The 13,947-nt window shown below is 39.5% G+C and overlaps 1 protein-coding gene across 5 annotated transcripts in view; it reads right to left on the bottom strand.

The window, feature by feature from the left end:
- Positions 1–2,765: 2,765 nt before the first annotated feature.
- The window catches only part of ZFPM2 (zinc finger protein, FOG family member 2), a 308,184-nt gene continuing 297,002 nt past the window's right edge, over positions 2,766–13,947 (bottom strand). For all 5 annotated transcript variants that reach the window (XM_068182964.1, XM_068182969.1, XM_068182965.1 and 2 more), the window contains 2 exons: positions 10,896–11,120; positions 2,766–6,244 (listed from right to left, as the gene is read on the bottom strand). In XM_068182964.1, coding sequence (XP_068039065.1) covers positions 3,753–6,244; positions 10,896–11,120 — 2,717 coding nt within the window. In that variant the 3' untranslated portion in view covers positions 2,766–3,752. The remainder of the gene's footprint in view (positions 6,245–10,895; positions 11,121–13,947) is intronic.

Here is a 13,947-nt window from a genome sequence, read left to right on the forward strand (position 1 = left end):
GTGAAAACTGGGAAGACTGTGATATGAATGTGATATGAATGAGGACTCACAACTGCCTTTCAGAGTCTGAATTTGGGGATAAAACCAAATAAATTAGGCAGACATGGATGTGGCCAAATTAGTTCTGAGCACTGCCTGTGGATGGGATGTTTTGTGACTAAGGAAATCTTCCTTAAAAAACCCAAAAGTTGAACGTAAAACCTGCCAGGCAATCAGTACACAGGGATTTAGGCAGGAACCAGCTCTTCTAAATATTAAGTCTTCATGTGGAGCAATTTTATTTTTTGTAACATAAACACATAAAATTTTTTTGTAACCCATAAACCCAGGAAATATTTTAATGCCTTTTGCTGAGCTGTTCACCCCATAGTCCCAAAGATTTATTTACTGACACCAGCTGACAGGGATTAAGGGATGCAAGCCATTTAACTGAGGTGCTCTATTTCCTGCTGAATTCCAGGTGTCAAAGACTAAGGATGGACTCCTTTTGCATAGGGGATTTGATAAAAAAAATTATAACCCTACAAAAATGTAAAAGAACTTGGGAAGAGAAGCTTTTAGCAATAGGCAGTTTATCACCTTGGATAAACATGTAGATATAATCTGAAGAGAACACAAGTAACCCCTTGGTCAGAAAATAGATTTAAGTAGTTTATTTTGGTAAACAATACTTATGACTTATATGTAGATGTTCTTTAAGCCTCAAATCGGGATTAGGCCAGTATTGTGCAAAATGGTTTAAGAGACAGGAGAGAGATTTCTGGCTGGTCAAAGTGTTTATGTTCTTATTTCACATGAGCAAATTAAAAAAATGAGTGCAATAAAAAAGTGAAACAATTGGAAACAGTCTATAAAGTTATGGGAAAACACAGTTCCTGAACCCAGCTATGTGAGCAGCTTTTTATAAAATGCTTCCTGTTTTTAAAAAAAATGTAAAAAGAAATTAAAATATTATTATCTGCTACCCACCTATCTTGTGTAGAGTTTTACTTTCATAGAGTGTGATGGTATAACTTAGGGGCTTAGCACATGTCAGAGTTGCCAGTTGTTCCAGTGAAGTGACTAAAATATATAAAATCTGTTTACAATTGAGTAACTCTGCCCCCACAAATGAACAGGCTGTGCTTATTTTGAACTTGTAAAAATGGAAGCAGTCAACCAAATAGGTGATTTATAAAGAGAAAACGCTAGCAGAATTATTCTGTTGTGTGAAAGAAATTGGACTAGCCAGTGGGAAGAATATAATGCAGAATGGCAGGCTTTAATTTACCTCTGGAATATATCAGGAACCCTCAGCATTTCTGGATCAGAAACTGTTTGTGATAAGGCTTTCCTCCTTCAGCATCACTTCTCAACTTGGTATTTGCTTTAACCCTGATATTTTCCTTTACTTTCTCACTGTCTAAACACATCCCTAGAGCTCTGCAAGTGTAAATTACACAACCTATGGCCTTCTTACCAGCTTCATCTAAAACATTTTCATTTGTGCATGTGGTTCTTTAAGAATTAGGTTATTTCAATCCAGATGTAATCACCTAGTTCTTTAACCCATTATTGCATGATGGATAATCTTCAAAATAATGTTTTGCCACCAAAAAGGCCAAAATGTTTTATCTATTTCAAATATTGTGAAGTCTTAGATATCCTGGTCTATTTTGTAATGAACGTTTAATTGATAATCATGAACATTTTGCTCATTTTATTCTCCCTGTGATTGTAATGATTTTTCTCCTTCACAAGTGTTATTATCCAAAGTATTTGCTATAGGAGCAACTTTGGGCCTACTGAAATGAATGTATACATCTGCTATCTTTGTTGCAAGTGGGAATTAGTACAATTTTAAGCACTCTTGACCTGTATTTAAAGCCTAACTAAACAGCAGAATTGCTAACTATAGTTTTGAGGTGTTTATTATTTTTGCTACTGGGTTACATGTAGCTACACTTACAAATAATAATAATAAAAGGACAGTTTCAGTTAAAAACTACACAGAAATGGTAATACCACTGCTGAAAGCCAGTGGCATTGTATGCTCTTTTGCTAGACTATGACTGGCTGCTCTGCTGAAATACCATCTTTTTACATAGTTTGTTCTGAGCTGTTTCTTTGGCTGATACAGGAACTAAAATAAAAGTTTATGTAACTATTCAGATAATGGTTTTGCTTTCAAATTTGTAGGATGAAAGTGCATCAATAGGTCATTTTTATAACCTCAAATTTTTAAATGAAAACAGTGTACAGGAGACCAAACAATTGCAAGTGAATGGTACTAACTGTGTATTAGTTCAGATTTTAATATAACATAAGTTATTGACTAATATTTCTATACTGAATTAATGTAACAAACTTCTGTTCTCTTAAATGAGTGATCTTGTTTTTCATATAAGAATACTGAACACATGAAGAATCATACCAGAGCTATTAGGAAGGAGATTGTTCCACTGAATTTGACATATGGAGATACTGCCAGGGAAGTATGTGTTCCTTGGCACCAGTAAAGAGAGTAGCCTTCCTGGTTTCAGACCCTCACATTTTACGTTTCAGTTCACTAGGCAGGCTTAGACCCAGCTGCACTAGTGACCTGTCAGCAGGGACTGCCTGGAAGCGGAAGCATCCTTTATACTCGTTGTCTCTTTGAACACTTTGCTTCCACTGAAGTGAAGGCAATGTTAGCTTGTTCCTAAGAGCTTTTCCACAGTTTGTGAGCTCTAAATCAACCTTGAAAAACAAACTTAAAAAAGAAAATCAAGAAATTACTGCCAAACTTCTCCAATTATCTGGAATTTTATTCCATCCATATACATGCATAGTAACAACATTTGTTGAGAAATTATTTCTATCAGAAGTAGAACATTATCTTTGTGATCACCAGTTGCAGTATTGCTACTCTTATATTTAAATATATCTTATATATGAATTAGATTCATAATTGCAGCATTGAGTTTAGGGTTTTGTTTTAGACTGTGCCTTTCAAAAGATAAAACTGATTGATATGACCTCATTTCTTACAATACTGCTTCCAGTAATTTTGTTCATTCTTTATAAAGTATTGCATTTAACAGCAAAGGTTTAAAAATTGAGACAGAGATGCATCAGCGAAAGTAAATACAAGTACTATACATGAAAGAAAATGCCATCTTCATTTAACGTACGTTTCAGATTAAGAAAGTGGACAGAAACATACTGCTACATACAAATGCAAAGCCTAATGACTAAGGTACTGTATGTGCTAAAATATAAAGTGCAAACTGAGCCCAATTGTTCAAAAAAATTGAAATTTTAAGGCGAACTTTACAGCATAGTTGAAACTTCTTTGCAAGTTATATTTTAGCATATACATATATCTGCAACAGCATATAAAAAAAAATCAGGATACACAAGTGCTTTTGAAGCTATTTCTAAAATGCTTTTCTGTATTGTTTGCGACTATTTTCTTTAAAATCTACTATACAGTGCAAACCATATGTGCTACACAATAACTATACAATAACATTACAAATGACTTTAATATAAAGTTTTTAAATAAAAAATAACATAACTACAGCTATGAATACTGCTGGTAAAATAAATTAATATTTTTGAAAATGGCACCAATAATACACTTTACTAATGGACTGTAATGAAATTACACCTTTAAGTCTTCAACTCAGCAATAGTGAAATCTCCTGATTGTCCAGATGTAATTCAAACAGCTTTCTTTAAACTGTATGGAACAATATGCTAAACACATGTACCAAAGGTGACCAGTTGTTTCATTTGACGTGTTCTGCTGCATGTGAAGAGCAATAAAACTTCTTATGAGTTATAAAGTTTGAGAGATTGTTGAACTGGATGTCACACAGTCGGCAATACTTTCCACTGGTTGGAGCCTGGGTAGAGCCATTCACACCTTTAGCTATACTAGACAACTGTTCCTCTGCTGTAGGGATTGCTGGAGAGACGTTTTCATTTGTAGCTAAGGGATTCTCAGAGATCCAAGAAGGAGACTTGTGCCCATCTTCATGCGGAGGATTCTGGGAAATGTTCTCTTGCTGTGGGTTAGCAGCAGGTCTTTCCTCCTGTTTTAGTCCCCCATTAACTATTACCATGCCTCGGTTTTTTGGCAGTAGTGGAAGAGATTCTTTCTTCTGCACAGCACATCCATTTGAAGGCGCCTGGCCTTTAGGAGATTCACTTTCTGTATTTGTGCTTTGATCTAAATCAGTATTATGAATGACGAGAGAACCAGAAATGTAATCACTTGGCTTTATTCCATAATATGGAGAAAGCTGATCTGCTCCTTTAGCTTTCTTTATTGCTCCAGGGTAAAGGCATTGTGGAAGAAACAAATGTTTATTTTCTTCTTTTGTAGCAATAAGCTGGGCCGCTTCACTAAAGACTTTCAGTCCTTGAAGTGTTGCTAAGTGTGTCGAAAATAAGTTTCCATTAGGAGAGGACTGTTTTGAGTTTCCATTTTTCTCACATTTGATAATGCTTCTCTCATAACTGACATCTGGGCTGTTTCTTTCACTTTCTGGGTTTTGAAACACCTTACTGTCAAGTTGTCCCAGGTCACTACGCTGATGAGCAGTGACAGGACAAAAATTCTGCTTGTGAGCCAGGTAGTTCTCTACCTTGTTAAAACTGATCTTGCATACGGTGCACTCATGGTAGTCCAGCAGCCTTTTGGGAGAAGTGGACGTCCTCTCTGATGGGGGTAAGCATTTTTTACTGAGATCTATTGGCACATCCATCTCCAAGCAAGACACGGTGGAGTGGGCAGTATCACACTTTGAAACTGGAACACACTTGTTCATAGACAGTGATGTTTCCAGATGCTTTGAGACTATTCCTGGAAAGATATCACATCGTGGGTGGTAGCATTCCCCAAGACCCTCTGTTGACTCTTGAGTAGATGTACAAGGATTGCTGAGATTAGCAACTTCTAGAAATCGCTGTTGAACTAGTGGTGGCCTCTGCTCTTGCTCTGGTAAGCACATCTCATACATCTTCCTTCGCTTCCGAGTACGCATTGTTCTCTGCATGGCAGGCACTTTGTTGGAAGCGGACCTCTTTAGCGGGGGATCGTGGCGAGTGGCACAGTAATACTGCTTGTGGACCATGTAGGTCTCATGTCTGCTGAAAGTAATATTGCAAGCTTCACATGTGGTCTTGTTAGGGTCACTCTCCCCCTCTACTAAAGGAGCATTGGGATTCTTCACATCAGAAGGTTTTCCATTTATCTTCTCATCACCATTGCTTACAGTTGACAACTTCTTAGGCTGTGCAGTAAAGTCCTTTTCATGACTTTTATTGTTTGGCCCAATCAAATCTAAAACATTGGAAGAGTTTAAGCAAGATGTCTGCAGAAGTTGATTTTCTGGATCTGATGTGTGAGGAGCTGGATTCAGGATGTTTATAGAGCTTTGACCATTACTGGGACTTACAGCTTCAGGCATTTTTTCTGGAACACTGGAAAAATCTGGTGACTTTGCAATCTGCTGCCATCGGCTGCTGCAGTAATGCTTTTTGTGTACCAAATAGTTGTCCAAATTATTGAATGTTATGTTGCATTCAAAACATGTAGCCCCTTTAGGCATCAAAGGACTGTAAATTACAGGCGGATAATTGCTACTTCCATGCCTTAGCCTTCGATGGACCAGTTCTGACATTTTGGCTAATATCTCTGAAGCCTGAGGAACCACAGTGATGTCTTGGGGAAAAGCAAACTGGGAAAGAAAAGGTCCCATTGGGAAAGAAGGACCAATATTAGGCTGAACTGGAGATGAAGCAAGTCTTGGACTGGATGGTTCAGATTTTATCTTGGTATATGAAAAGCTCTGCTTGTTTGTGGCAGGCTGGGTTTCTGGCCTCTGGTTTGGAAGGAAAAGTGGAGCCTTTTTTTCACATTTATCAAGCTCTGTATCAGAACTTGCATCTTTAGTCTGCATGGTCTTTTGGCTCTGGGGAACATCATTTCTGCTTAACAGGTCCGTTGCTGGCTGTAAACCTTCTTCATTTCCACTTGGAGAGTGTTCAATGTCACTTTCTCTCTGAATTTTGTTGCCAGAGACATGTAACTCTTGGTGCTGCAGTAGCTCCCTCTGAGTTTGGAAGCCAAAATGGCAGTGATTGCATCTAAAGGCAGCTTGAGTAAGATGCGAGAACAGGTGCTGATGAAAGTTAATCACTGAATCTGCAGTGTAAGTACAAACTGTGCATTTCAGACTAGCACCGGGTGGGAGAAATTCTTCCATTTTCACTCCTACAGAAAAGACAAGCAAAATACAAAATAAAGTGACCATTTTGCTCCTCTTGAGGAATACTGGGAAATCAGCTGCACAGAAGGTACAAATGCAGTGAGAATGACTAATTTTCTTCTAATGAGATGGTATTAGTCACCCTGAAAATACTTGAATTGGTTTTTCCTCGAAATGCTAGGTTATTCCCAGACTTTTGCTCTGCTTTGGAGAGCACTAGTATCTGCATGCATTCATCAGAGCTGCAGGGAGAGAAAGAACAAGGAAAAGGATAAAAATAGATTGGACTTATTCTAAATGAAAGGTCTCAGAAATTACAATTATAACTAAAGGGACACTATGTTCCCCATATACAATCACTGGAAATTTTGAATGCACAGAAAGCACACCAAGGTCAAGAGGTTCAAGGTTATTATATACAGCCCTCAGTGTGCCTAAAAGCTACAGAGAATGCAGAAGTAGCATTTTGAGCATACTGATGCTCAGCTCTTTGCTTGTATCAGTTGGCTGTAGTGTGGGAAGAGGTTGCAGATCTATCCTCATCAGAAAGGACTGATGACTGTGTTCCTTGTGAAGGGAGGAGGAGCAGTAAGACATGGCTTCACTGACATTTCATCTTTCACATATAGTGGCCATTGGCAACTACTGCTACAATATGACACCTTTTCCTCATGAAATCACTACCACTTTATCAAGAACAGTACATTCAAAGACATCTTACAATCACCGATTAAACAAAAACCTCCATGTTTCATGGCATTTTGAAATTGAAAATGCTTTAAAAAGAGATAAGAACAAATTTCTCTACTGCAACAACACAGATTCTAGTTACCTTTTAGACAATAGAAACTGAAAAAATATTGATAGGGATGATATCCAGAATTTAAAATGAGTATTTGTTCTGCCTACACATACGCACATATACCACATCTCAGTCAGGTGAAGTAGGTGTGTAGTAGCTGGACAATACAAAACTGTAAGAATATTGTATCTCACTCTGTGGGTAGTCACACTGTTATACCTGGAGGCCCTCACTTCTTCTCTAGCATCAGTGAACCCCCAAGTTGCCAGTGACATTTGAAATTTGACCTGCTCTTGGCATCAGAAGCCAGAAGGGTACCAAGGAGATAAACAGAGCTTTAGTCTGCACTTGTTTCCCATCAGGCATTCATACCCCAGGAGGCCACATGCGGCTTTAGCTCCTCCACTGACATGAGATGGTGCTTCACATGCTTCCCCATCATGTGGTACGGTGACAGCAGTCTCTATGGGACTTTGCATTTCAGTCAGGGCTCTGCATTCCAGTGGTCTAGGTCTGCTAGAGCCTCCAGTGGGAAGAGTAATAGCAGTTGAAGCAAACACAGGGCTTCCAAAGATTACAAGACATTTGGAAAAGGAATGTTTCATTGTGATAATTAAATGTTAAATTGTGATAATCTGTATAGAAAAATAAAGACTGACAGAATAGGGAAGAGAGCAAGAATGATTGAATAGACTGGTTTGCGACTAAAAGGAAAGGCAAAGACCTGAGGTTTAGCCTCTCTTCTAAGAAATAACTAAAGATTCTTACTGGAAATTCACCACAATCTCAGATTTATGTCTTTCAAGGAACATAGATCTCTAGATTACACGCAGACATGGCCACTTACAGCTCATTGCTCAAAACCCTCAACACCTAAGCCAGTGGTATGTCAATAAATGCAAATAGTTGAAGCAAATTTTTGCACAATGGCTAGTATTTCAGTTTTCCTCTGCATGGGAAGAAATTAATCTGTAATCCTCCCAGAGTATCTGGTTATAATTACCATGCTGTAAGACACATTGGGCTGCATGCACCTAATTTTATTGAAGGTGTTGTAGCCTATGGTTCTGCTGGTTTACTGAACAGTTAAATATTTGCGAGGAAACAAACAGAAAACGGCAATGGCCTGCTAATATCTTGAAGCACAGAAAGATCTGACCTCTAAATCACACAGAATCACAGAGGCTCTTCCCTAGGTTGGAAGAGCCCTTCAAGATCGAGTCCAAACCATGCCCTAACACCTCAGCTAAACCATGGTACTGAGTGCCACATGCAGTCTTAGTTTAAACACATCCAGGGATGGTGACTCCACCACCTCCCCAGGCAGGCAATTCCAGAACTTTATCACTCATTCCATAATAAACTTTTTCCTAATATCTAACCTATATTTCTCTTGGCACAGCTTAAGACTGTGTCCTCTTGTTCTGTCAGCTTCTGCCTGGAGAAAGAGACCAACTCCCACCTAACCACAACCACCTTTCAGGAAGTTGTAGATAGTGATAAGGTCACCTCTGAGTCTCCTTTTCTCCAGGCTAAACAACCCCAGTTCCCTCAGTCGTTCCTCACAGGGCTTGTGTTCCAAGCCCCTCACCAGCCTTGTTGCCCTCCTCTGGATGCGCTCAAGCACCTCAACGTCCTTCTTAAACTGAGGGGCCAGAACTGGACACAGCACTCAAGGTGCGGCCTCACCAGTGCTGAGTACAGGGGAAGGATGACCTCCCTGCTCCTGCTGGCCACACTATTCCTGATAGAGGCCAGGATGCCGTTGGCCTTCTTGGCCACCAGGGCACACTGCTGGCTCATGTTCAGCCAGCTGTCAGTACCCCCATGTCCCTTTCTGCCTGGGCACTGTCCAGCCACACCGTCCCCAGCCTACAATGCTGCAGGGGGTTATTGTGGCCAAAATGCAGGACTCACCAGTTGGATTTATTAAACTTCATCCTATTGGACTCTGCCCATCCATCCAACTGTTCCAGGTCTCTCTGCAGAGCCCTCCTACCCTCCAACAGATTGACACACGCTCCCAGCTTTGTGTTGCCCGCAAATTCACTGATTAAAGACTCAATACCCTCATCCATGTTGTCAATAAAAACACTGAACAGAACTAGCCCCAGCACAGATCCCTGAGGGACACCACTTGTGACTGTCCCCAGCTGGATGCAGCACCATTCACCACCACTCTCTGGGGCCAGCCATCCAGCCAGTCTGAACCCAGCAGAGAGTGCTCCTGTCCAAGCCGTGGGCTGCCAGCTTTCCTAGGATTATGCTGTGGGAGACAGTGTCAAAGGCCTTGCTAAAGTCCAAATAGACAACATCCACATCCTTTCCTGCATCCACCAGGAGGATCACTTGGTTATAAAAGAAGACCAGGTTGGTTAAACATGACTGACCCCTCCTAAACCCATGCTGGCTGGGTCTGATACCCTGACCATCCTGTAAGGGCTGTGTGATGACACTCAATATAAACTGTTCTGTTACCTGACCAGGTACTTGGGTCAGCCTAACTGGCCTATAATTACTAGGATCCTCCTTCCCACCCTTTTTGTGAATCAGTGTCACACTGGCCAGCTTCCAGCCATCTGGAACCTCACCAGTATGCCAGGACTGTTGATAAATGATGGAGAGTAGCTTCACAAGCTCATCTGCCAGCTCCCTCGTCACCCTACGATGGATTTCATCTGGGCCTGTAGATTTATAAACATCCAAGCAGCTCAGCAGCTCTGTGACTGCCTCCTCTTGGATAACAAGGGGACCATTGATGATGAATGACTAAAGGTTTCCAGTGTTGTCTACATAAAGAAGTTTTCACTCAGCACTCTTCTAGTCATTTTCAGGGAGGTACCAAACTTCTCCAAGGCAGTATGTTGCCTTTTAGAATTGCAATTGCTACCCAAGTATCAGGGGAACATTTTTCACTTCACCAAATCCACAGACTATGCATGCCCCAGGAGTTCTTACACTGCAGACAAATAAGGCTTTCTTCTGTGATTAAAGCACCCATTAATGTCCTTTAGACTCCATTGATTTAACAGGAAGGTCAAGAACACCTGTAGAACACTTGCTTCTTTCCAGAAGCAGATCTGTACACCAGACAGCAAACACACAACACACTGACACTGCAGTCTTTCTTATTTGTAGGTGTTCTCTGCTACTAAAAACTCCAATGCAAAATGTCCTGCAAACTCTTAACTTGTGTTTCCAGCCGTAATCCAATTCAAAATTGGTCATCTACACTATGCTGATGTGGTGATTAGGGACATGGTTTAGTGGTGGACTCGATGATCTCAAAGATCTTTTCCAACCTAACCTATGATTCTTTGATTTTGTGATTCTAAAACACTATCCCCATTTTATATTTATAAGAAGGGAAAATAATATTTCTATCAAACAATAAGTTTTTTATGAAACAAGTGTCCACAGAGATGTGGACCATGATCCTTAGAGCCTTCTGTCTAAGAAGCCTCCTCTAGGGCTAAGGAGGAAGATATTACTTCAGAAGGACATGTTCTCTGGTTGTGTGTATGTTTGGTAGCTGGAATCCTGCAGTAATTGATTGTGTCTGGATTCCTAATCATACCTTCGCCAGTAAAGAAATGCTGCCTGTATGTGTGTGTACACACATTAAGAGAGAGACAACATTCAAATGAGGTTTAGCAGATAAGACAAATGACACTGGTTACCTGGAAGAGGTACTTGGTGTAGAACACAGGTCAGAAACTGTTGGCATTTTGGTATTATCTACATGCAACACTTCCCTATATTTGGAGAGACATTGATCTATTGAATGTCTACAGTGAATAATTCTTCAAAAAGATAAATCTAGAAGATGACACATGAAAATACATGATACTTACCACTGTGAGAATTTAGGTGCATTTCCAGAGCTCTTGCGTTTGAAAAGCTTTTGGTGCACTGTGGAAAGGGGCAGACACTGGATATCTGCTGAGCACTGTCCTCACTCTCCTCTGACAACTGTGGCCCCTCTCTTTGCCTCCCACTGCAGTAATACATGAGATGGGCCTGCAGGTTCCGCTCACTTCGGTACCAAATGCCGCAGGATTTGCAAGGAAATATGTCCTCTACAAGCAAGTATAAGCAGGTGCAGGTTAGTCACAGTTCACTTGGTGCCAACCAATTAACACAGCTAGATTAATTCCCCTCCCTTCCCCATTAAAAAAAAATACTTATTTAACAAAACATTGAAAGCAGAGAAATGGGTTTATTAAAATTGCAATCTCACTTGCAGATGAGAGACTAACATAGGAGACAGTTGTTTCTTTCAAAAGAGTATTTTTTCAAAAAAAGTTGCATAAAGCTAGAAGCTTCTGGCACATAATTATTTTTAAAAATTACATTAAATTAAATGTTTGTTGGGAACAATTAAGGAACTATGCTGTATTTCCAATACATCACTACTCATTAGGTGACATCTTTCAATTTTTTTCTGTGTGCACAAGACTTTCCAGCTCTGGGCCTTGGAATTTTTGAGTGCTAACTGCAGATCATTCTGAGGAATGTGTATTTTCAGTATGCTTATGCATTTATTACTGTACAATCCTTTTGTTCTGATATCCAGGAGGCAAGACTAGATTACTTTTCCTTAAGATCATATAATATTGAATGTGATATTATACTAAGCAGCATATCTATTTCCTTGGTTCCTATTCTTATTAATTATAGAAATTGAAATTTCTTATGTATTTTTGTCCTCTTCTTTTCAGTAAATTGTTGGTTTTCCACTTTTCATTATGCATAGAGGATATTTACTAAAAATAAGGCAATTTTTCATTGTCTCCTATGCCAAAGTGTCAGCATCCCTCTGAGGAGAGATCATGCAGAGGTTGCACGGAGTGTTTTTAACAGCAGCAGTCAGGATTTTGATTGTGCATTAGAAGCTACATACTCTACTAATGCTAAGAGTAGTAATGCATATGGTATTTTTACACAAAGTGAACAGATATTTGTGTGTTAATACCCTGTCAAAGGACACAGAACCTGTTGTGTATACATCTCGGAAAGACAAAAGACCTATTTGATTTCTGAAAGGTGAACCTTCCATCCCATCAATAAGAACAAGAAAAAATCCCTGCTCTTTTGGGGCACATCTACACTAATAAATTAAACTATGACAGCATCCACACTTGAACACTGGAACTTGTTTATATTTCTAAATCATGACAACAGTCCCTTCTATACCTTTGGCTTAAGTCAATGAACACTATTCCCATTCATGCATAGATTTCAGGAATTATCATAGGCACAGAACCATTCTCCACATCTGGTGTGGACACCTCTCGACTGCTATTGAGACTGAGAGAGGATAAAATAATTAGTAACTCCAGACTGACCTCAGGATCAGGCAATTGCAGTCAACATCAAAACACATCTTGATCAACATCAAAACTCCCTCTGACTTCAGAATGCAAAGAGCTGCTAAAGACTGTAATTAACATAGTTTTGAAGAATGGCTGGCTGCTCTGAAAACATGGCACTGTAGCTGATGATGTAATTCATTACCATTCATGACAATTTATGTTTAATTTCAAATATTGATATGTACAGGACAACTGCTCTGTTTCAATTCCTTTGGGTGAACAAAGTTGAAGATTCCAACCCATTGTCATGGATGAGTCTTTTATTTGCTAAATATTTACAAATGCAACCAAAATTTACATTGCTTAGTTTGCTTCTCTGATTGCAATGCTAATGTTTGTCTGTCTTTCTACTCATGAATTTGCAAAAAATATTTATACCACTACCAATTTCTATTTTTCCCTTTGCCACTGAATAATTGTGCATGGAATTCAGACACAAACACTTAATGGAGCAGTTAGTATTCCGGCATACATCACTATTAAAACATTAGTGATACAGCTTGCATCATTTGAAATGTCCACCTCACTTTAAAGGTGACATTTCAACATTTGGTTTTGGCCTCAAAATGGTTTAAAAAAGTTGAACTGTTGGTGTTTCCACAGAAAAGAATGTCCAAAAGTACTAATAGGAAATTCTGATCTGGGCAACTTGTCCTATTTGAATTCATTTGACTGCATTCCATCACAGAATTGAACTTTCTGATTCTCTTAATGAATTTGACTTCCAGCCATCTATTTCCTATGAGTTAGATGGCCTGGACAGTCTGTAGCTGTAGTTATGCATGGTGAATTTGTGACTCCCATTACATGCCAAGAAGAGGAAATGCATTTGAGGAGTTTTGCATGGTGAGAGGATGGAATTTCGGGAAGAACAATGTAGACGGATAGGATCTGAAACTATTACTACTCACCTTTTTTTTTTCAGAGATCTAGAAAAAGAATGCTTAAGAGATGGCTCATTACAGATCTAGAAGTTCATTCAGCTTGTTGCTCAACTTTGAGTTCAAGACTTTAATGAAGAAACTGAATTTTACCAACTCAACAATGAAATGTGAAAATAGCCCCTTATGATCAGAGGCAGAGTTGGGACCAATGTGGAAAGTTCTGAGCAGTAAGACTTGCTATTTTAGCATTTTCCTTGAGTCAAGAACACAGAAATTACAGAGTGGCTGCTAAACATGTATAGCCAGAGCTGATGCATCATAAACTTAAAGACTCCTCTTAGCAATGTTCAATGAGGCTTTCCAGGGCTCTGCACAAGTCAGTGCTGACAGAAAAGATGTTTCCAGAAATATGATGTTGTAGAAATCTGACTACTTTGCCGAAGCCCAGAGCTGGCCTCATAGATTTACACAAGAATATTATCTCAGCTGAAACAAGCTGTGCCTTTTAGGCAAGGTAACCCACTGTTGCAGCTCCCTTTCAGCTGTTGGCTATAAACAGGCCTCCCCTAACAGAGGTAACTTTAGTTAGTGGCGTGTTAGGTGCCTCTGACACCTTATTTTGGAATGGTCCTGTGTATTCCTAATTG

Source organism: Anomalospiza imberbis, chromosome 1 (genome assembly GCF_031753505.1).
Source record: "Anomalospiza imberbis isolate Cuckoo-Finch-1a 21T00152 chromosome 1, ASM3175350v1, whole genome shotgun sequence".
Lineage (NCBI taxonomy): Eukaryota > Metazoa > Chordata > Aves > Passeriformes > Viduidae > Anomalospiza > Anomalospiza imberbis.